Below are 24,442 nucleotides of genomic sequence, written 5' to 3' on the forward strand. Positions count from 1 at the left end.
ATTTATAGTCTGATGTAACTGAAATTATACATTGAAAAATTGATTATTAAGCCTTTCATCTGTTAGAATACCATGATAGTTTCACTTCTTTCATGGTATTCTATCATGGTATTCTAACAGATAAAAGGCTTAACAATCAATTTTTCAATGTATAATTTCAGTTACATCACAGTGTAAATTTTTGCTATAAATTCTGTGTGTTAGGATTGAGCCCTCCAATACCACCTAATGAAGGAGCGATGCTCCAAAAGCTAGTGTGCTTCCAATTAAACCTGTTGGAATATAATCTGGTGTTGTGTGATTTTTAACTTTGTACCCCAGTCCAACACCAGCATCTCCAAATCAGGAAATATGGCAGCTAAGTCAGAGACGGCATATTCTACCACCCATTCAGGCTCCAGCAGTGCCTGAGACATTCACTGTCCAGTTTCATTCTGATTTTTGAACAGGCTTAGTATTGAAAGCTGAGTGGAGTCCCTGCGGCCTGACTTTAAACCCCACCCCACACCCCTGACAATCTAGTCAAAATTTAGTCTGTAAATACTTGTTTGAATAGCTTAGTTTCTGTCTTGTATTGCATTTTATGGCTGAGTGTATTATAAGATTGTATACAACAGACTGAGCTTGAAGTTGCTGTCTTGGAATGTGTCAGGTTTACCATTTCTAGTGCCGCATAGATCTTCTGCCAGATTTATTGTGACCTCGTGTATGCTTTTCTTCAAAACTGCTACGTTTTGTTTTCTTTAGAAGTATACATCTGTCAGAGCCCCTCAAAAGACTCGGGCTAGAAAACGTCTTAAGGTCTTGTTGCAAATATCAGTCAAGGGTCTTGTTGCTTATAACTACCGAAGGTGGTGATTTCTGAGAGATAGCTCTCATTTCACGTCCCAGCTGAATTCTGACCAGCATATAGCAGCACTGAAGGTGAGCTGACTCGGTTCGCCTGTTGAATCCGACATGGCTCAGTACTGCTTCAGCCAGATTTGCATGTTTAATATAAAAACAAATGCTGATCGACTCTTAATGAAAACACAGTGGTAATTTCTTTTAAGAAAAATGAGCAAAGTGGCTTGGAATGCCAAAGAGAAAAGCAGTTGCAAGAAATATTAAATAAATGATAAACCTATGTTTTGATGTTGGCTGAAGTGAAGCATTAGAAATTCCGTACTGGATGAGGACACTGTCAGCAAACCTGCACCATATTGCTGCCCTGAGGTGTTATCACTGAAGCCATTTTAAAGTTGGATGCAACTTGCTTTTCTACAGAACTTGGATATTAAGCAAATTGTATGTATGTAGAGCCATTCTTGCTGCTCAATTATAGATGGAGCAGAAACGGTTTGAGGGACACCCCCCTGCCGCCGTCAGTCAGTCCACTGAGATAGGAATTAATAAGCAATTGCTCATTCCTTTAAAATTTGGCCTCTTCTGCTGATGTAACTGAAACATTGAGAGACATGCAGTACTTCTTAAAAAGTGACGGGTCCCTTTAGCTCACTTGGCTGGACAGTTAGTTTGCGAAGCAAATTGTTGCCAACAGAAGATTCGATCCTCTAAGGTTACCATGAATGACTCTGCTTCTCTACCTTTCCTCCTCGCCTGAGGTATGGTGGCACTCAGGTTAAATTACTACCAGTCATCTCTCTGAGAGAGCAGCCCTATGGTCTGGTAAGACTGTAGCAACTTGACTCATAAAAATCAGCATTGTTGATTTCTGATGCTCTATCCGAGCTGATGTCTACCACGTTAGGCTGTCTTCTTCCCCTGCCCTTCTTTGTTGGGGTGTCCTGATGAAATCATCCAAACGTGATGTACTTTGCTGAGGCATGTGTAAGGAATCTTTGCTTCTTCCACATGTTTGGTCCTTTTGCAAACAAATATGGTCCTCTTGGCATCCAGATTCTGAAGCCTGCTGAACCAGTAACTGCCAGACTGTGTTCCAAAGTGCAAGAGATAGGTAGAGGACTAACAGTATGACTCTTGAGTCAGCTGCCAGAACCTGCCCAAGGGGTCACTTTGCTCTTGGCTTTTTATAAAACTTGCCTCATCCACATGGCCTAGTGTATCTAGGCAGCTCGTGGTATCTGTATTATATGTATAGTCAGGGAGTAGGAACATTTTCCTAATGGGGACAATACAAGGGCAATCATCACACACTCTGACTTTCTGGCACAGTTCACTGGCACAGAGCTGAATGATCCAGCAGTGTGTAGCTGATCCTAGTTTAAACTTGAGACATTCCTGTAGTTGAGAGATTGACACCCATACACTGGCTGCTTATGTTTATGTTGTTAAAGCCAGCTCCTTACCTTGATGGCAGAATCACGAATTTCCAAACACAGCTGTCTCCCATGATCCAAGCTCCAGAAATTGCTAAATGCTGTAACTGTAAGAGCTGCTGCGGATACTGTAGAGCTTCCATTTGACTAGGGTCCTTGCTCTCTGCTCTGTAAAAACCCAAGCACATCTGCCGTTATGAGCTTTTACTGCAAGATCTTGTTCCATCTATTGGGACTGCTGTTCGGGAATTTGAATGGAATGGCCAACAAAACCAGTAGAAATTCCCGTTGTTGAAATTAATGCAGGGAGAAACCCTATGGGCCAAACATCTGAATTTTTAATTTGAGCTCCTGGGAGAAAGCTCCTTGTTAGAAGAGTAGATTATGAACATAGCTCCCTCTCTAATATGACTGTTTCACTGGGTAGGAAAAGTGTTAATTCAGAGCATGCGCGGCTGTATTTGTATTTAGCTCTATTATTTTAAGCAGATAACATACTTACTTCAATGACTGTAAATGCTTTGGGCAGTTTTGAGGTTGTGAAAGGTGCTGCCTGCCTTCCCTCATTCCTTCCTTCATTCATTGTTTCCTCCTGACATTCTGTCCTTCCTTTGTTCCTCCCTCCCTCCCTTCCATCTTTCATTCTTTTTTCCTCCTTTTAATCCAAACAAAACATCTCTTAGGTTAAAGCTGCATTATTTGTGGACTGAAATTGTGTTTGTGTTTGAGTGTGTCTGTACTTGGGATGTGTTGCATGGGCACACGCTCACAGAGGTTACAAAATCAGTCCAGGGGATGATGTCTGAAGTAACTCCACGAAGGCCAGTATCCCTTCACTGAGTCATCCTTTATTTAGGAGAAAGTGAGGACTGCAGATGCTGGAGATCAGAGCTGAAAATGGGTTGCTGGAAAAGCGCAGCAGGTCAGGCAGCATCCAAGGAGCAGAAGAATTGACGTTTCGGGCATGAGCCCGGAGTAGGGCTCATGCCCGAAACGTCGATTCTCCTGCTCCTTGGATGCTGCCTGACCTGCTGCGCTTTTCCAGCAACACATTTTCAGCTCACCCTTTATTTACCCATGCATGGTACATGATACTGACCCAGCTAGTTTAGAGCTGGCTGCTAGACTGAGCAGAAATCCTGACACTAATGTTTATATCTGTCAGCCAGGGCTCCTTGATTGGACCAGGTTAATTGTCCCAGTCAGGGAACTCATAGTCTATGATGTCCACTTGGCTGACCTCGTTACAATCACTACAATGTCCTCTGGCCCATTTGATCTCTTTCAGATGACAATGCCATTCTCTTCCATTTAAAAGATAATCCAGGGGCACTTAATCATAAGCTAATGTCCATGTCTGACAGTGTATAATATTGGGGAAGGATAACAGATGAATGTGAGACATTTTTCAGAATTTTATTTTCTGTTACTACCTGGGAATTTATTGATGTACTTTTGTCATCTGTGTAAATCTGTAGAGTTGAATTCTTACACTGGGAAGTCTAAATGGCGGACTGTATTTGGGAGCTTGCAGTTCATTATCGGTGCACTTTCAGAGCTGATAACAAATATATCCAAGTTTAATTTCTCTCCTAGAGTCATAGTGATGTACAGCACGGAAACAGACCTCTTGGTCCAACCCTTCCATGCTGACCAGATAGCCCAACCCAATCTAGTCCCACCTACCAGCACCCGGTCCATATCCCTCTAAATCCTTCCTATTCATGTACCCATCCAGGTGCCTTTTAAATGTTGCAATTGTACCAGCCTTCACCACTTCTTCTGGCAGCTCATTCCATACCTGTACCACCCTCTGTGTGAAAAAGTTGCCCCTTAGGTCTCTTTTATATCTTTCCCCTACCACCCTAAACCTCTGCCCTCTAGTTCTGGACTACCCTAGGCCTGCTTCTTGAATGCTGCCTGACCTGCTGTGCTTTTTCAGCACCATTCTAATCTAGACTCTGGTTTCCAGCATCTGCAGTCATTATTTTTACCCAGGGAAAAGACTTTGTCTATTTACCCTATCCGTGCCCCTCATGATTTTATAAACCTCTATAATGTCACACCTCAGCCTCCAATGCTCCAGGGAAAACAGCCCCAGCCTATTCAGCCTCTCCCTATAGCTCAAATCCTCCAACCCTGGCAACATCCTTGTAAATCTTTTCTCTCTTCTCACATTTGTGATGTTTTATTTGCTTTGTTTGTGGAGATGTAAGATGAAATCCCAGAACCCTTTAACATGATTGGAATCAGGCATGGAATTCATTAAGATGTTAACTGTCCTTGGGTGTAGGCTTGACACCTATTCTTTGGGAGGAAACGTAGTTGGGGGTGGACATGGTGTACTGTCTCCCAGTGTGCGAGTCCACGTTGAAAGGGGAAGCATAGCTACAATTTAAAACAAAAGTGACATCCACCATTGCTCCGTGATGGCAAAGCTGCTTAATTCCCTGCTTGGTGTGGTACTGAACTGTTCACCTCAAGAAACTCTTGGATACAATCTATTGCTACCACCCTGATCAGAGTTAGATCACCTGGGCGGCAGTGGTGTGTGCATTGGCAGAGTGTGCTGCCTTGAGGATGGTGGGTGTGTGGAGAGAGAAGGGAGGAGGCGAGTCATGGCATCCTGAGAGAATCAGCTTAAGTACCTGCCTCTGATCCGTGCCTCCTTTCAGATCAGCTGGAAGGTGCCCGCACCCCCTCACCACAGTTAATGGAACAAATACACACAGACGGGGGCTGCACCTGAGTGAGCTGCTACCTGGGCAAGAGGGGGGAACACGGTGAGGTGGAACGCTGTTGGGGCTTGTGTCTGCATGGTCGGTGAAACAGGGAAAGAGGAGGGGGAGCCAAGAAAAAAGAATTAATGTCGTTTGGAAAACACTGCTCCAACGAGAATCGATTCATTAACAGACAATCCTCGAGATCCTACATTTCTGTTTAATTTCCTTTTGTCTTCTGTTGTGTATGGGTGCTTTTTCTTTAAAAAAGATATTTTAAAAAGAATAAATGCCAAGCTCTGGTTGTGCACTGCAGTCCCTCCACCCCCCCTTCCCCAAATCTACCCTTTCCATTTCCATTTTCTGCACACTTGCTCTTTGTTAATAATTCGGCAGCGCTCATTTGAATATTAAAAATTTCTTTAATCATCAAAGGCAGGAGCGGCTTCATGAATATTCATATTTTGACTGGATTCTAGTTCATTACCCTGCAGTAAAGCCAAACACTCATATATCGCCTTCATTACGCCTGCTGCCGTTTTGATTGGCCGCCTGGTGGTGATCGATTCTTGATGAGTTGCTGTGTTTCTGTCAAAACTTGCAACAACACAAGAGATTTTTAAAAAAAATTTGTTTCCTTTTCTGTAAGTGCAAGGGCCTACCGGCTTGACAAGTTTCTCCCTTCAACGCTGTTATTTCTTCTACTCCCCCCCCCCCCCCCCCTCACTTCACCACAACCAACAACACACCCACAGCCCAACCCAACCCCCCCTCCCCTTTTTTTTAAAAAAAATCTCTCAGAAATTGATTCTGGTGCTGAATATTTGTCAAGAGAGTTGACGTAGGTTTAATTTGCATAATGACTTTGTACTTCTGCATTAATAAAATTTGCATATGAAGCTCTGTTAATTACTTTTGATCATGCTTTTTGCATTCATGCATGGTAATTTTCATGACTTTTGAGAATTAATGTCTTGGCGTGGGGGAGGGAGGGAGATGAGGGTGATGCTACTGTCATGTAGCTGCTGAGCCTCACTGCTTTGCCTGTCTGCCCATGGCTCCCCGTCACCAGCCATTCCCAAAAGCACGGTGGATGAGCCAGTTTTTAACTCTTGTGTGACATTTCACAGCCCTAATATTTGGGGTTTTATTTATTCTGAACTTTATTCTTTTTATAAGCTCATTGCTGAAAGGAATGCTGTTTAAGAGGAGCTTTGCATATCCGCATCTTCACCATGACTTCAGCTTGTGTTGATCTGCTGCTTTCGTATATTTTAAAGCCTGACCCCCACTAGGTGCACATTGGATTCATGCACAAAAAAACAAGGTGTGTGATGTGCAAGTTGAGGAATTGGTGGTGAGGGGAGTCCAAAGCAAAATTTTCGGAGGTAACTGTTAATAATTCTCTCATCCTCTGTTTATATGCAAGTGAAAGTTTATTCTGGCAGATGCCGCTATTGTGCTATCGGAATCAGGTGCACATAGCAACCTGGTGAGCTTGGCATTGTGTGCACGGTGAGCTGCGAATTGCTTTCTTGTTCCATTTCGTAAATGAAGAGGTAGCAGAAGCTCTGTGCAACTGTTGCACCTTACTGAAACCTCTCCTTCAGTCAGCAGATTATCTGGATGCCCCTCCAAATTGCAGTCTGTCAATGAGCTGCCACCATCTTAGCTTTAAGTTGTTGACATATAATGATCTGCCTGATTTGAGCACCTTTCTCCATGTATTCACTGTCTGCATTCATACATGAAAGACCAGCCAGGTACCAGAATGTTCAGCAGCTTGTGAAATTCTACTCCAATAGGATTTGGGATAAATTGGAAACAAAATAAGAGGGAAGGATGTTGAACACCTTCTCTTGTCACCTATAATGTTGTTCATCCTCTGTCCCTGTTACAACAGCAGTTTTCATTTATGTAGCCCCTTTAGTAAATCATATGAGATCACCTCCAGGTGCTTCCCAAGACAGTTATCGTATGATACAAAGCCGCACAAGAAGTATTAGAACAGCTGACCAAATGCATGGTAAAAGTGGTAGGTTTCAAGGGGCAACTTACAAGATGAAGGAGAGTTGGAAAGGCTTATGAAGGGAATTCCTTAGCTTGGGACTGAGACATGACAAAGGGTTATGCCTGAAATGTCGACTCTCTTGATCCTCAGATGCTGCCTGACCTGCTGTGCTTTTTTCCAGTGCCACACTTCATCACCTCTGAAATTTGTTTTGTCATTCCATGAAATCATAGTTGGTCTAGGACTTGCCTTTATATTCCCAAACTCCCTCCAGATTCCGTGGTGCTTTTGGTTAACAAACATCTTATCCATTTCAAATTTAAAATTAGCAGTTGACCAAGTATCACTTGGCATTTTATGGAAGAGGGTTCAAAACTTCAACCACAGTTTTTGAGTAAATGAGTTTCCTAACTTCTCTCTTTTAAGGCCTGGCACTAACTTTTGCCTATGTCCATACTTTTCCTGATTGGGCAATCTAAGACTACATTTCTCTCTGCCTGTTCTATCTGTTCCCCTTATTAGTTTGAACACTTTAACTTAATTACTCCAAGTTGCATGTTCAAACTTATGTCAAACTTTTTTTATCGGACTCAACGTTAACTCTGTTTCTCCCTCCACAGGTGCTGCCAGACCTGCTGAATTTCTCTGACACTTTCTGTTTTTGTTGCAAATTTCCAGCACCTGCAGTATCTTTCTTTTATTACAATACTCCAATTGTGGTTTAACTAGGTCTTTGCAAAGCTGAAGCATGACTTCTGCTCCCTCATGAAATCCTTTTTGGGGGATGGATTCACTGTACATATACCAAGATTCGACATTCACACAGTCTGTCATTCTCAAAGTTAACCTCATTGATTTTATTCCTCACTAGCCCAGCCCCAGTCAGACCAATCCTGCTTGAGATCAGAGCAGGAAACCAAATCCTGGAATCTTCTGACTCTGAAGCTGGCTGTTACTTTACCTGACTATCCTATTGAGATAAGTCAGCCTGTTCACCAAAACTAGTGAACTCACCATGGTCTGTATTGATTAGTTTTTGTTTTAGTTAAAGTGATGGAATCTGATCGGCTGCTTTTTTGTCATGTCAGACTTGGTGCAGCACCCTGTCCCATTGCAAGAGAATAAGTTTGAGCATTATTCTGTTGGACCACTTGCACTTTCCTTATGCAGCTTACTCTAATTACAGTTTGTAAATTTATGTTTCTTCTTGTTGCCTAAGCTACTTCAACATTGGATTTTGTTCTGTTTTAGATCCTTGGTCTCTTGGACCACTGCTGAGGTTGGCAACAACAGTGCTACCTGTGCCTGAACTGGCTGTAGGGAACACTTTTCATTTTCCTTCTCTTTCCCAGTCTTGCGGCTCCTGGGTATCAACTGGAAGAAACAGAAACTTGTCACAAAACCAGTCTGAGCAAAGCCTCAGCGTCTTGGTGGGAGTTGCACATTGAGCTCTTTCCAGCAATAACATGTACACATATACCACATTTTAAATACAGTAACATGTCCCAAAAGAGCCGATACAAACCAAACAAGGTCATATTAGGACAGGTGACCAAAAGGTTGGTCAAAGAGGTAACTGCTGACTTGAATCTCAGAGGTGAAGATGGTGAGACAGACAGGGAATTTGGAGATTTAAGGGTCACCAGGTCACATGGTCACCAGTGATGTCTTGAAGGAGCTGCTGAGTGGACAAGATCACTGACCACCCACTCTGAATTCCTTCCATTCCACTCCCCTCCCATCCCCTCCCAGCAGGTTTGGCTGAGATTGATGATGTCAGTGAAGAATTGAATCTTTGTCCCATTGCCTCTATTTTTAAAGTTGAAATGCAAATAAGACAGTCTGGGACTTTAAACTGATCAGGACAAATTACTAAGTGAAGAAATTACTAAACACATCACATGACAGATTTCAATTTGGTTGATTTTTTTAAATCACTAAATTAAACCCAGACAAATTTATTTTTTCCTTTGGCTGATTTAACGCTATTTACCATCGGCGATAGAGTGAAATTAAGCTTCAACAAAATGTAAATCCCATGAAAATAAAGCATTACACAGTATGTAGTAATTCGTCAGGAGAATTGATTGATAAAAGTATTTTTGCACGGCATATTTTCCTTACCATGGGGTGAAAATAGTTATCATAGCTTTAATGGAATTAACAAATATAAATAAAGATTAGAGAAATCATTCGCATTGCACATAGAATTTGTACTTTGAAGAAAATTCAATTTTTCATGCCCGGTTGGTTTTAAATATAGGCTTTCCCTGGTTCCTAGGGTCCTTCGCAAGGAAGCCTTTTCAGCCTCAAGATTCAAACCTGCCGCAGAGGTGTTGATGGAGGTAATTTTGATCCTGGGAGTTGGGACTTTTTGATAAATGTAGCAAATGAGAAGCGACAATTTGCATCGGGCCCCCGAATTGCTGAGGGGTATTGATTAAAGCTCCGCTAACCAATTATTATGGCAATTAAATAATCTGTCAATTATTGAAAGAAATAGCCGACTGTTCCGGTTAGGCGTGTAATCACCGTTTCTGCAGAGCAGCAAAGCTGACATCATGGGGAATGCATTAACTGTTTTTTAGGCTTGCATGTATTTCAGTTATTCGGCTTGCAAGCTCAAGTCGCAAATGTATCTCGGGCAGCATCGCTTCCTTGTGACAATATTATATAAGTACGTGGACATAATCTAATAACTCCACAACAGTATTCTGTTTTATTCCCTGGCTTTACGATTGATATGATTGGATGGACACGTTGTCCCTGCTAACCTGGCTACTCTGACTTGGAATTATAGAATCCTACAGTTTAGAAGGAAGCAGTTCAGCCCATTGTATGTGTTCTGGGTTCTCTGAAGGAGCTGTGCACTTAGTTCCATTTCCCTGCACCCTTCTGAATTTTTTTTTCCTTCTTCAAATATTTATCTGCTTCCTTTTTAAAAGCTCTTACAGATTTTGCTGCCACCGCATTTTGTGGAAGATCAGATCGAATGGTTCTGCAGCCCAAGTCCACAGACCACTCGTCTTAATATTGAAAGAACCCATTAAGTGGAGGGAAATAGTGCATGGATAGAGTTATCAGAAATGGCGGTCTAACCAAGGGTGCAAATCGTGTCACACACCAGGGTTTTGAAGGTCAAGTGACTTCAAATAATCACCTGAATCCTCAGATTATAGTCTTAAAGTGATTATTGGTTTCTGTTTATAATATCTTGTTTTCAAAGTTGTGTGGGGGCCTAACTCCCAAATGCTGCTGGTGCATTTTCTTAGCGCCAGGAGTTATGAATGTGAAAATCTGCTACAAGTGAGCTTCACATGGTGGTGTTCAAAGCAAGGAATTAATGCCTCTGTATTTACAATCTAATATGTTAAGTGGTTCATCTCAAGTTTGATTGTAAGCTGTCAGTTTCACTTCTTCGTGATCACCTGGAACTGAATCTCAAAATCTATACCAGAGCAGCCATTTTGTTCAAACTCTGGCAGTTTCTTCACTAACTTTATTGTTATTGGTGTTACCATCTTTCTGGCTAAATGGGTGATGGAAGCAGATGGAATACTAATTTTCAAAGGATAGATACATGTAAAGGAAATACGTTCAGAGCATAGCAGTGGGATTTGTCAAATAGCTCTGACTGTGAGCCAACACAGATATGACAGGCTGAATGGTCATTCTTCTCTGCTTTAAGATGCTGTGCTTCCAAACTCCATAATAGCCTCTGTGACTGTATAGGAGGGGCTAGATGGTACTTGGTTGTCTTAGTCCGCATGGGCCAGATGTTGTAATGGAACCATCAGTTTTCAGAAAGAAAGTGCTAATGGATGCCATGAAAGAGGTTTGAGATGGATTTGATTCAAGTCATGAGGAAGCAGTGTAGCAAAGAGGCTTGAAACTGTGGTGACAGGAGCAATTGTCCACCTGAGTGTGTTATTGGAGAAGACCTTGTGCTGCGACCTTGCCTGTATTCAAACTCCCTGGCAAGAAAGATATTTGTGTTTTCACCCTGATAAAATGCATAAATGTTCTGGTCATTTCAAAAATCATTTACTTGCCTCTTTATTTTAAACAAAATCCTGTACTTTTATAAAGTGATCAGCTTCTTGCAAAAATAAAATTTGTGAACAAAAATTATCAAGATGTTTGACTTGCCTTTATCTCTGTTTTGAAGGTGCTTTGGATGTATGTCCAGGCCTGAAAATATTTGTGACAGAATCTCCTTTGTTGTCATATCAGCTGTAAAACACCTCCAAGCATTTGGGTGTCCTGGTAACAGCCTGGGTGTGGATTCATTTCCTACTCGAGAGACTTGAGCCCATATCTGTTCTAAAACGCCCCAGTGTCAGTGCTGAGGGAAGTGCCATCTCTCGGATGAGACAATAAACCTATTTGCTCATTAAAGATTCCCATGGCACTATTTAAGACAATGGTGGGGATTTCTCGCTGTTGTTCAGGAAATTATTTAAACCCGCAACCATCATAGCTCAAATAGCTTATCTGGACATTATCAATTTGCTGTTTGTGGGATCTTGCTGTGTAGAAGTTGAATAGATTGTAAAGCACATAAATCTTGGGAGCCGCACCACTTCGATTAAGGCCACTGATAATCCTGATTTTATTTTAACAAAAACAACATTGACCTGGAATGAACCAGCAGGATTGATGGAATCGCTGTTGTTTCACCGTGACTATTGATCTCTTTTGATTTATCATGCTGTCAGATTCCATTGTCTCTTAAGTCTTACTGCAATCTTGCAAAGCAACTTTTACTGTATATGCAAGATTCGGCAGTCTTTTGGTGTTTTACGTTTTGCTTTTAATCCCAGCCTCTCTCGCTTCCTCAAACGTCCCGCTCGCCCCATGAAATAATTAGAAATAAATAATCTGAACTAGTGGGAGATGGGGCCAGGGATTTTGAAAGGATGTGGTAATGTAATTTCAACCTGTTTTGACCCAGAAAGGTTCTTGTGGAAACAACAGTGCTTGCAGTCTGTGCAGCTTCAGCCAGCACTGTCACTATTCCCACATAGGGGAGGCTGTAGGACAGCTTTTGCAGGGAAATACTGGAGATGTATTGGTGTACCACTGTATTAGGCAGGGAACAAAGGGCGCTTCTTTTGCTTAAGACTAGCTTGAAAAATCATTGTATATTTTTCATTAAACTGAAATAACTAGGTTTTGCAAACATTTTTCTATCTCCACTCCTCAAGAAAGAAACACTGAGTTTTGCAGTTTTTTTAAAAAAAAGTACTTGTTGGACCATTCTGGTCACTTGACCTTTTCAAATAAGGAGAGAGTTGTTTAATTGCCAGTTTTTGGACACTTTTCTGTGGAATACAAGCCCACCTGTGTGAGACAGGGTATGAGTAGCAGTTCATTTTATCATGAGGGAATGGAGCCTGTTCGTTATGCCTGCAGTAAAGCTCCTCTGAAAGCTTAGCTTCTTAGAGTGGAAGCACCCGTACTTGTCTGAAAAGGAAGGCTGTGTCAAAATCCACTTGTCATGCCTGACAAATTGAACTCGGCCAAGGCGTAGTTGTCTTAATACTACGATGTCATGACTTCGGTGTTTGGACTGATCTGTCCTCCCTTTAGGTTGGTGGTGTTGTGGGAGGGTAGGGGAAGGTGGAGAACAGAAATACTCCCTAGGATGCTAGCATTGTTGTGGGGAAGCATCTTTGTGGATTCTTCAAGCCAGCTGAGTGGTACAATCCTGTGAATAAGGCTGTCTGTCCTGCTGAGTACCTAGCATTGTACTGTAGCTAGAGTCCAAGGAGCAGCAGCACCTTGTTTATTGTACAGTTGCCAAAGACTGTACTATTGTCAGCATTGTTAACTGCTAGCTAACACCAGCACGATTGAAATCGTTTTCTGTGACATTCCAATTGACTGAATTCAGATAACTTAACACTGTAACTATGTGTAGCCATTGCTCTCTTGTTAACCCCTGGCTTCCACCCCGTTCTCACCCTGTTCAGTTCTTGCTCATTTATACAGCATTCCTCCTGGTTGATGGCTAAAACTCACAAATCTAGGAGTTGCAAACTGGAGGTATCGAAGCCCATCTTGGTTAATTGCCTTCCATCATCTGGATAATGGACAATGGGAGGGAGGGAGACACAGGCTTGACTTCAAACTGATAACCAAACCCCAGTGCCTACAACCGAAAATGCAGGAGTGTGAACCCAAGGTGAGAATGGATAGGACTTTACAGCTCAATAGCTGCTGAACGTTAAAGAGGGAGAAAGGGCTGGATGGGGTATCTCTCATTGGAAGACAAAAGGAATAGATACAAATAGAATGTGGAGAACTGAAGGGTTTATCAGACATTTATTTTATTCCTTTGTCTCTCTCTCTCTTCCTACACCACAAACACAACAGTATAACCCCTTGTAAGATGTAAGATATGTCAGAGGAGCATTTTAAAACAAAGTGTGACACCAGATTACAGAAGGAGATATTAAATGAAAGGACCAGAAGCTTGGGAAAGAGGGAGTGTCTTAAGGAATGTCTTAAAAGAGGAAAGCAGCAGAATCAGAGAGAGTATTCCGGAGTTTGTGTCATTGTAGTTGAATGCATGACCATTGAAGGTGGAGCAGTTATAATTGGGCGTGCACAAGAAGCTCAGTATTTGAAGCTGGAGAAGATTTCAGAGAAAAGGATGACACCATGGAGGGATTTGAAAATGAGGATGGGAATTTGAAAATCAAAACGTTGATTGACTGAGTAGCATTGTTGGTCAGTGAGTATCTGGGTGATAGGGAAATTGAACTTCAAGATTAAGTTGGATGGAATGTGGGGAATAATAAGGAATGCATTTAACAATTAAGATCCGTAAGGCACGGATGAGGGTTTCAGAACAGATAAACTGAGATGAGGCACAGTTGGATGATGTTATAGGAAGAGGAAATGGACAAATTTAGCCATGTCATGAATATGAAATTGGAAGCTTATCTCCATGTTGTATTTGGCATCAAACATACAAACAAACTAAAACAAAACAAAGAACTGCCAATGCTGAAGATCTGGAAAAAAAAGCTGAATTTAATGGAGAAACTCAGCAGGTCTGGCAGTATCTGTGAAGAGGAAAGAACATTAATATTTTGAGTAGGGTGACCCTTCTTCAGAATTGAATTTTTAATTCTGAAGAAGGGTCTTTGGACCTAAAATGTTAACTCTGTTTTCTCTACCTCAGTACTGCCAGAACCAGCTGGGTTTATTCAACAATTTCTGTTTTTGTTTGATGCAAACAGAAAAGCTTAATCTCAGACAGTTGCCAGGGAGCGGGATGGAGTTGTTAGCTGGAGAGTTTTGAGCAGAGACCAAAGTGAGGTGACTTCATTCTGACCAACATTTAATTTAAGACTATTTCTGCTCATCCAGTATTGAATGTTGGACATCAGAAGATAATTTAACACAGTGGAGGCACTGAGAGAAGTGATTGGGTAACAGAGTTGTGCTCACCAATGATTTTCAGTTTCTGAACTCGATTTGCATCTACAATCAAACCTTTGAGTGTGATGTTTTTGGGAAGAAGAGGATAAAGATAAAATTTAGAAGGGGAAGAAAATTTGCTTTCTTCTCTCTCTTTCATGTCATGAGCACACCTCAATGCAATTCTCAGAGAATTGGAGTATGATGGTTAAGACATTCCTTTCTCCTTAGTTTTCAGTGATATTTGGGACTTTGAGTGCACGGACGTGTTTTTAACGTCTGTGACTTATTGCATGTGGGACAAAGCATGACTCTATCCAAAGCTTTGCAACTGCTCCGAGTTAAAAGATATTGCCCCATTGACTGTATGTTTAGAGGCATTTCATCACAATAGTCCTATAAATCACAAGCGTGAGTGACTCACTTGTGACCGTGTCCTCAGAAGTGACAAAACCCTTGTAATGCGTGAACAGCAGTGCGATACTCTGCTCTATTTGTGGGTGAGCTTTGAGAGCACAGTGTACGTTGCATTTTTTTTAGATTACTTTACAGTGTGGAAACAGGCCCTTCGGCCCAACAAGTCCACACCGACATTTTGGGCTCTATAATCTGTGAATCTAAGAGAGTGTGATTGGGATCACTCCGCCTGATTGATGCTTGAGTCTGTTGTAACTATATTCTAGTCAACCAATTCAGAGATGCTATTACCACACCTCTGGAGTGGGTGGGACTTGAACCCAGGCCTCCTGTCTCAGAGCAGGGGCCACTACCACTGCACCACAAAGACCTGATGGTGTTTTGTCATATTTGGATTCAGTGAATTGCCAAGTGATAGGACTGGGAAGAGATGCAGCGCCATTCTTTAACCTGTACTGATCCCTGCTGGGTTAGTGGACTTGGTCCTCATAAGCTAGATGAAGTCGTCAGAGGGAAGAGGTTGTCCACTCTCAGACACCACATGGACTAACTAGGCATGTGGTCAAGTCGGAAGTGCAGGGTTGGGCAGAGATTTAGTAGTAACAGACTAGGAAATGCGTGTGATGCCTCCATTGTTCTCCCCTTCCTACCTCCAGTGGCTGAATAGCTTGTCGAAGCTCTCAACTAAATCTTCACAAGGGTATTCTTGTATGACACTGTAATGGCATTGTCCCCAACATGGTACAGTCAGTGCCTCCAAGAGGAGAAGGAAACAGAGGTGTGGGGGAGGAGGGGATACGGTTAAGGAATTGACACGTGAAAGAAATTCCTTTGTATTCCCAGTCCGTAGAACCTGCATCCTGAATAGATTGGAAAAATAACCTGAAGAAGAGACATGGAATTAATCATAAATACTGAACACCATATGGACTAAATATAAAGTCAAGTACATAAGTTATTTTGACTTCTCTTTTCTAGCAGATAACCTGTTGAACAAATATTTAACAAAATGAAACTTTTTATACAACTTCGCAAGGAAAATTTTTTTTATTCCCTCCCTCACCAGCCGCACAACCACTTGTCCAGTTGCACATGAAAGAAAACCTTTAAAATCGACTGATATTTTTAACTCCCTTGTCCCTCCTGTGTATATGTTGGTTGTTTACTAGGGCTCAAAACACATAATGTTCTGCACTCCAGGGACAAGCAGTAAGATGCTTTAAGTGTAGATGAACAAAACAGTGTGCCTCTCCTCCACTAAAGTGTCAAAACTGTATGCGCGCAGCCCTTCAAAAACCCAGCTAAATTTAGTATTAAATCAAAGTTCTCTGTTTTAAATCCATGCAAGATGTTGCCATTTTAACTATGAAAGGGACCGAGAGAGTTGGAAGCCTTTTTTTTATTGCTGTCTTTAAATTGAGTTTGGTTGCCTTGCACAGCTGGTGCTCATTAAGATATGCACTATCAATAAAATAGCATGTGTAATTAATTTTTAATGCAGTATTGTAAGTAGCACTTTAAAGCAGTTCCAGTACATGGGGAATTTTTGATGACCAGTGAAGGAAGATGAAAGTGATTAGATCAGTTGTTAAAAATAGGAGACCTGACAGGGTGAGGGGATAAAGTTGGGACCCACGCAGGCATGAATCTAGAGCAGCTTGTGCCAGAAGAGACCCCAAAACTCTTGGGGTGGGGGGAATGGAGTGCAGTAAAACGCTGCCCCAGATCAAAGCCTCCCTGATACTGAGGAAGTGTTGACCACCTTAAAGTATACATTCCAAGGATACAATGGCTTTGGAAATAGTGCAATACATACTCACCACTGTGTTAGTATATTAATCCTTCAAGCTGGATTATGAGGCAAGGTAACAGAAATTAGGTTATGTTGCAGAGAATGCAGAAGTTTAAGGTGAGGTATGAATGATCCTTTTAGGATTTTAGAAGGAGTCAAAGAGTGTAGTGCTAGAAAAGCACAGGCAGTCAGGCAGCATCTGAGGAGCAGGAGAGACAGCATTTCGAGCATCGGGATGAAGGGCTTATGCTTGAAACATCGACTGTCCTGCTCCTCAGATGCTGCCTGACTGTCTCTGCATTTCCAGCACCACACTCATCAACTCTGATCTCCAGCATCTGAAGTCCTCACTTTTTCCAGGATTTTAGAAGGGGTTAGTATGGTCAGTAGAGACAGAGAGAGAGAGAGAGAGAGTGTTTCTTCTGCTGGGAATATCTCAGATCAGAGTTGGGCCATTCAGGAGAGAAATTTGGGGATACATCTTGAAGGCTGGTTGAAAAGTGCACCTCTCCCACAAAACAATGACTTTAAATCTGGACCTAATTGATTTTAGCCAGCCAAGAATTTTAAGGGAAATGGAGTCAGGAAAGTTGAATGGAGTTAGGATACAGGTGTGGACTGATTGAAAGATGGAACTGATTCAGGGGTTGCTGTAGGGCCATTTCTGTGGCTATGTATGTAGTAGTAATGTACATACCAATTGTAAAAGGAACTTGTACAAAATCTTCCATTACCTGAATGGGTTATTTATTTCAGTGTGCTGAAACCATTCTCTCACATGGTTGGATGAAACATTGAGGGAAAGCTCATTGTCTATCTTTTCCTTCCCTCCCACTCAAACCACCATTCTCCCCGTCCCCCCGAAAAATCCAAAACATTAAAAAGCAGTAGGACAGGAATATTAGAAGGTGTTCCAGTCAGATTTGCATTAGTAGGTTCGAGAATGGGATTTGGAGAGCCCTGGACATTATCACCATCCGAGATATTTACATTGGAGATCTGTGTGAGGGAGCAATTAAAATGTGGAGATATGCTTTAAGAAAGACAGGTGCTTGAAGTGTTTATTGATTTTAAGACTTGTACATCTGTTAGTTTGGATTTTAGTTTGTCAACTTGTGTAATCAGAATGACCAAATAATGTATTGTTTTCACCATACTTTCCAGGAAAGGAGTAAAAATCTGTTACTTAAGCCCAATAAAATAATAAGCTAGAACCAAAGATAATTGAATATTTGTTCAAAAATTTGTACTTCTTTTAAGTTTTATTTATACCGTTTTTATTTGGCATATTTTGTCAATGAAATGTTTAAGACAATTGCCAACCTCACAGGAACTTTCAAACCAGGATACAAACTCGTTCAACAGACATAGTGACGACCACCATGTTCCGATTTGGTCTATTCTTTCCTTCTGAAATAGGCTACAAAAGGAAAGTAAGCCAGAGAACTACCTGATAAAAGTGAGATAAGATTAAAAGCCAGCCCACACTTGGTATCCAGCACCATGATGGTTGTTGAAGATACAGTAACAACAAGGTGGTATTTCAGTAGGACGATGTCTTTTCGTGGATTCCTGACCAAAAGTGGCATCAACTGACTTATTTTAAAAAAGGATTGAGCTCTAGAAATTGCATGAGAATACTTTACATATTAAAATCTGGGTGAGATTGTGTCGTGATTCCCCCTTGCACCTTCTTAAAGTTTTGCAGAAGAGTTGAAATTGTAGCAGATGGGTGTTCACAAATATGAAGAATTGCTTGCTTGCAGTATCTTTATTTTGAACCTTTGAATTTCTGAACTGTGCTTTCTTACAGATAGTTGCATGGGATCAACAACACAGAAACAGACCATCGGGTCAGCAGGTCTGGGCTGGTATTCTACATGATCCTCACACCAACTCTCTCTCTTTAGTGCTGATGGCATCACCTTATTTTCCTTTCTCCCTTGTGTAGTTAACAAACTTACCCTTAAAGCATTAGTGCAATTGCCTCAAAACCTCCTTGTGGTAATCTATACTGTATCACAGTTATTCTATGCATAGAGATGTTTCTCAGGGATTGCCATTAGGATTTATTAGGACTTCTGTTTTATCAGTGGCTGCTGCTCGATATCTTCGACAGTGGGTATTGTCTGCATATCTTCCCGATATGCTATGAATTCAGTGCGGTGAGATGCTAAACTATTTCTCTCGGTTCGCATGGGGCAGGTTGTAACAGCTGCTTCCCTAAGCACATTAGACCTTGAGTAGGATCACGAGAGCCCACCTTGACCCCTTTCTTGGCTCGCCTGAGCTGCCAGCTGGTCAGAGGGTGACAGAAATTATGTGGGAATATTGGAGAAAGGTTATGACCTTGCCCTCGTGCTATTCTGTTAGGGAAATTGAGATGTGTACTGTATACAACAAACTGACTCATCACAGGAGAGCAAATTAATAAATAAGTGAGATGCGCTTCTTTGGATCCTTAAATAGACTATCCTGCAAGATATTTTCACTAGCCCCTGCAGCAATAAACTCTGCATCTCCATATCCTTTCGTTTAGCTTGGAATCGGATGAGACAGAATGACATTTTGTCAATACGTCGTGGTATTGCACCAGCATGTAAATCCATTGGAGTCTTTTTTTGATCAGTGGGGGAATGCAGCACAGAGGGGAAATTGCTGGAATATGTTGGTTAACCTGACCTTTTTATTAGTGTCAAGTGTCACAGAATCCTGTGGCACGTAATGAAAACAGGTCAGGATGAAAAATATGATGTCTTTTTGACCCTACTCCCATGTCGTTATAATTCAGTAATGATAACAATAACCCTGTATATACAGAGAGAAGACAACCTGCAGTACAAGGCAGGTTGAAGTAACTCTTACTGGTTTAAGAGCCGCTTCAATAGGTTGTGCATCAAAATAAGCCATCAGCTTGACTTTGTATATATTGAACAAAAGTGTCCATTTTTTAAGGGAGGATTGCAAGCTGGAGAGGAAAGAGATTCTCTCAAACCATTGTTTACGGTGACATTGCGAACAAGTTTGTTCTATGGCTGTTTTCAATATTTTCTATAAATAGTGTTCTTGCATTAGGACTCAGTACTTCTACAGAACTGTAGTAATAATGATGGCATTAAAATGTAGGGTTGAAACACAACTCATTTTCATCTTTTAATAAATTGATGGCAGGTTGTTGTTTGTTGTTTGGACTGTTTCAGGTAAATTAAAAGTTTACATTCTGTAAGAATGTTCTTGACAGCTATTTGGATTTAATCCTGCTTCACCCAGATTTGTAGGATCACGGTTGAATGCAGAACTTTAAGAACATGATTCAAACATTTCTGAAAGGTGTTTGCCCCACCACCCTAATCCCTCAAGGGAAGTTTGTAGCCAATTGTGCTGTCGCAAATTATGGTATTCTGTTGTACAATAAATTATTGAGTGGCCATTTCAGGCATTCTGAACAATTGTAGTCTTTTGTTTAATGACACCTCAGTGTACAATCACAGAATGGTAATAGTGTAGAAGGAGGCCATTTGGCTTGCCCTGGTTGTGTTTGGCCCTCTTGATACACCTATTTCCCAGACAACAAAGGCCCTGTCAAGCCATACAGAATAAAGATGGTGACTTGAGCTTCAGTATTCCTCCCGAGTGGATGATCTGCGAACATTGATTTGTCTAATAACTAAATCTGCCAGAGCTGCCCTTTGCAGCACTTTTACCCAGCTTCGGGACAAGCTCTGAACCAAAACAAAAAGTATGCCATAACCCGCTCATGTGGAACTTTTGGTGCTCGGAGGCTTGTGTGTATATATCAAAAGAAACTGCAGCCTCTGTGATTAAGGGACAGGGTGCCACATGTTGCAAATGTCTTGTTTCTGAAACTGGTGAAGATGGATAGACATGAACGTAATTTCCTTTGTCAAAGGATTAATTTTCAGGCATTCCCTGACACTACTCCCCGGATAGGAGAAAGTGAGGACTGCAGATGCTGACGATCAGAGCTGAAAATGTGTTGCTGGAAAAGCGCAGCAGGTCAGACAGCATCCAAGGAGCAGGAGAATCGACGTTTCGGGCATGAGCCCTTCTTCAGGAAGAAGGGCTCTTGCCTGAAACGTCGACTCTCCTGCTCCTTGGATGCTGCTTGACCTGCTGCGCTTTTCCAGCAATACATTTTCAGCACTACTCTCCGAATCCCAGGTTTCAGGATGGCTCAATTGCTGTTTAACAATGCAGTCAATGGTTTGAGAATTTGCAATTGGAAGATGTGGAAAAATGTGATGATGGGAGTATGGGTGCAATGAGATGAGTAAAGGTAACATACACCCCTTGTTAGAGGAATAAGACTAATTCTATTTCTGAGTTTGCCATGTTCTGTCTGGCAAACACAAAGAAAATAGCACAAAGTAATGCGAGTAGGGAGCTCTTCAGCTCGCTATTGATTCTGTGACTGTGTCACTTTCTCTTGAAATGCGCACAATGGGCACTTTGCTGCTAGTTGGAACTGGAAATCAAGTGGTGAAATATGTAAATTGTCAGTTAGAAATTAAACAGAATGCCCAGAAATGCAATCAAGGACATGTAAGTATATCTTGTAGAGTAGATGAGGTTAACTGGAGAACGAAGAAAAGTTAGACTCTTCCAGAACTAAGTGGCTGATGCTGTATAGTAGTCAGCCAGCTTGCAACATAAGCATATTTTTAAACTTCTGTTGAAGCTGATGCTCACAGGAAATGAGAGCTGGAATGTCGATTGAAGGAACTAGAAAGGACTTGTGAGACTATTTGGAAAAGATCAGGGAAAGCTTTCCTCCTGCTCCATTCTTTTTGAGCCATGTTGTTGCAAAATGCCACAGATTCTGGAAATCTGAACTAACACCCAAAATTTTCTTGAAACGTCCAGTAGATCAAGCAGGGTGAGGTTTTATAGTGAGGCTCCTTTCATCCATTCAGGTGGATGGTAAAGATCCATTGTTGTTGTTGCATCTAAGAGCAGGGGAAATCTTTTTGGTGGTCTGGCCAATATTGAGCCAGCATTGCTAAAACAGATTATCTGGTCATTATCACATTGCTGTTTGTGGGAATTTGTGGTGTGTACAAATTGGCTGGGGTGTTTCCGACATTACAACAATGGCTGCACTTCAAGAAACTACCTCATTGGCTGTAATTTCTCTTTGTGACACTTAGAGGTCATGAAAGACCCTATGTAAATGCAATGTTTTATTTAATTTATGTGGAACAGTGCCAAAGTAGAGAAAGTTGGAGGGAGAGCAAAAAGTAGAAACTGTTGCCTAAAACAACTCACTCAATTCTGGCCAGTTGTACAGAACCTTGGCTTTTTTTTTGTTGTTTGTTGAAAATTTTGACAGGAGCTAGGCTCAGCTCCCAAGATTTTTTAGCTGGGAGCTGTTGGCAGGGAGCTAAAATCTGGACTAAGCACTAGAGAGTTTGGCAAGGAAGTGTGCATTGCAATCTCTACAAGGTGTGATTGCAAGCAGGAGCTAAGTTTAACTCTAAAAGACACGGCTTCTGCAACATCCAGCTCTCCAGTACTTGTTTTCATTCCCGGTCGAGGTCTGTGACCATAGGTTAGCTGTATTAAAACACAGCCCATTATTACCAAGATATACAAATCGGAAGGTATAAGATTTTGACCCTGGCTGATGTAACTAATCACAGAATCCTATAACAACAACATCAAAGGAGGTGGTTCTGTTAGTTATATTTGTACTGGCTCTCTGAAAGAGCAGCTCAGCTCATCCCACTCTATTGCCCTTTTCCTTGCTGCCTTGCATTTTTTTTTCTTCAGACACCTATCTAATTCCTTTTAAAGGCCATGACTGTATTGTCTCCACAAATCTCTCAAACAATGCATGTCATATTGCAAATCATATTGCAATTAATTCATTTGACAGTTCAGTCTTCTCCCAATCCAAGCCAATACCATCATGGTACTGCCATTAAGCACCTTTGATCTCATCTACTTAGAGTCATAGAGTCTTGATCTAGACTCTTAGTGATTTTGAGCCCCTCTTCATATCTTCTCTTTCCCTTCCTGAAGGAGAATAACGCTGGTTTCTCCACCTGTTCATCAAATTGAAGTTCCACATCCCTGAAGCTATTCTTCTCAATATTTGCCGTACCATGTACTTGAGTTGGCAGCAGCTCAGAGTAAGTTCACTAGACTGATTCTTGGGATGATGGGATTGTCGTGTAGGAAATGTTGAGCAAGTTGGACTGGGGCTTAGAAGAATGAAGTAATCTTATTGAAGCAATTATTCTTAGGGAACATGACAGGGTAGATACCGAGAGGATGTTTCCTCTTCACAGGCATAACGAAGTATAGGGCAAAACAAAGGGTCTCCATTTAAGATGGAGACTAGGAGAAATTTCTTCTCAGCGTCACTAATCTTTGGAATTCTCTTCCTCAGATAGGAGTGGTGACTAGGTTGTTAAGTATATTCAGGATTGCGTTAGATTCATTTTTGAGTGGTGGAATTGAGGGTTATTGGGGCAGCCTGTACATTGGAGTTATGATCATAGAATATAACAGCACAAAAGAAGGCCATTTGGCCTATTGTGCCTGTGCTCTTTAAGAGAGAGCTAACAAATTAATCTGTTCTGTCATCTACTACTTTGCCATGGCCCTGCAAAATTTCAGATGAACCGTGTCTTAATGAAGGCCAGAACAGACTTAAAGAGCTGTTTGGCCTTCCCCACTCAAGTTTAAATTATTTTATGTCCTTCTCTAAGGCCTTTACATCCTTCCTAAAATGTGGTGCCCAGCATTGAACACAATGCTCCAGTCAAGGCCAAACCAATGTCTTCTGCAGATTTATCAAGACTTCCTTGTTGTTGTACTCTATTCCTCTGCTGTAAAGCCCAGGATTCCATGTGCTTTTGAAACACTTTTTCAACTTGCCTAAGATCTATGTGCCACATAGATCTTAGTTGGGCTGTACAATGTAATGTTCTGATGTTAGGATGGCAGAAATGTTGTACGAACTGTGTTCACTGCAGCTACTGCATGCAGTTTTCAAACCTCACTCTCAAAGCAGACACTTTGTGCTGTTTGTGCTGTTATATCCCCAGATCTCTCTGTTCCGACACCTGTTTTTGAATTGTACCCTTTGCTTTATATTGCATCTCCGTATTCGTCCTACCAAATTGTATTTCTTCGCCCTCTGCTGCATTAAATTTCATTGGCTGCCTACTTGTTCACTCCAATTAGCTTTTTGTCCTCTTGAAGTCTGTCACTACCCTCCTTACAGTTCACAATGCTTCTAAATTTTGTCATCTTCAAATTTTGACATTTTGCCCATTACTCCTAAGTCTAATATGTATAGATCAGGAAGAACAGTGCACATCTCGGAAATCCCATTGTATATCTTCCTTTAGTCTGGAAAACAACTGTTCAATACCACCTCCGTTTCCTGTCACTCAGACAATTTTGGTCCGATGCAGCAACTCTTCCTTTTATTCCAAATTTACATCAGCCTTGTTGACCAGCCTATTATATGGTATTTTATTCAACTCCTTTAGCTGCCTAGACACTCACATCTGGAATTTCCTCACCCAACTCATTACATCTGTTTTCTTCTTTTCACATCATTTTCTCAAATCATTGGCCAAAGTTTTGCCTACCTGACTCAGTCTCCAGTCATTGGACTAAGGGTTTTTCGTGTTGCTATGGTCTGGCGCCTCATCTTCCGCCTAGGAACCCTCCATCCACAAGGGATGAACTCAGATTTCTCCAGTTTCCTCATTTCCCCTCCCCCCACCTTGTCTCAGTCAAATCCCTCAAACTCAGC

General features: G+C 41.5%; 1 protein-coding gene across 8 annotated transcripts in view; it reads left to right on the top strand.

Moving 5' to 3' along the window:
* Positions 1-24,442, top strand: part of bcl11ba (BCL11 transcription factor B a) — a 168,248-nt gene that overhangs the window by 36,869 nt on the left and 106,937 nt on the right. Inside the window, exon 1 of one of the 8 annotated variants that reach the window (XM_087989664.1) lies at positions 18,469-18,511. The exons of the other annotated variants lie outside the window; for them this stretch is intronic. Within the exon in view, the coding sequence (XP_087845790.1) occupies positions 18,472-18,511 (40 nt within the window). The 5' untranslated portion in view covers positions 18,469-18,471. Of the gene's footprint in view, positions 1-18,468; positions 18,512-24,442 lie in introns of those variants that run through there. 8 annotated transcript variants of the gene reach the window in all.

The sequence above is a fragment of the Chiloscyllium plagiosum genome, unplaced genomic scaffold (genome assembly GCF_037043375.1).
Source record: "Chiloscyllium plagiosum isolate Xiang-an unplaced genomic scaffold, Cpla_swu_hap1 HiC_scaffold_8, whole genome shotgun sequence".
NCBI classification, from domain to species: Eukaryota; Metazoa; Chordata; class Chondrichthyes; order Orectolobiformes; family Hemiscylliidae; genus Chiloscyllium; species Chiloscyllium plagiosum.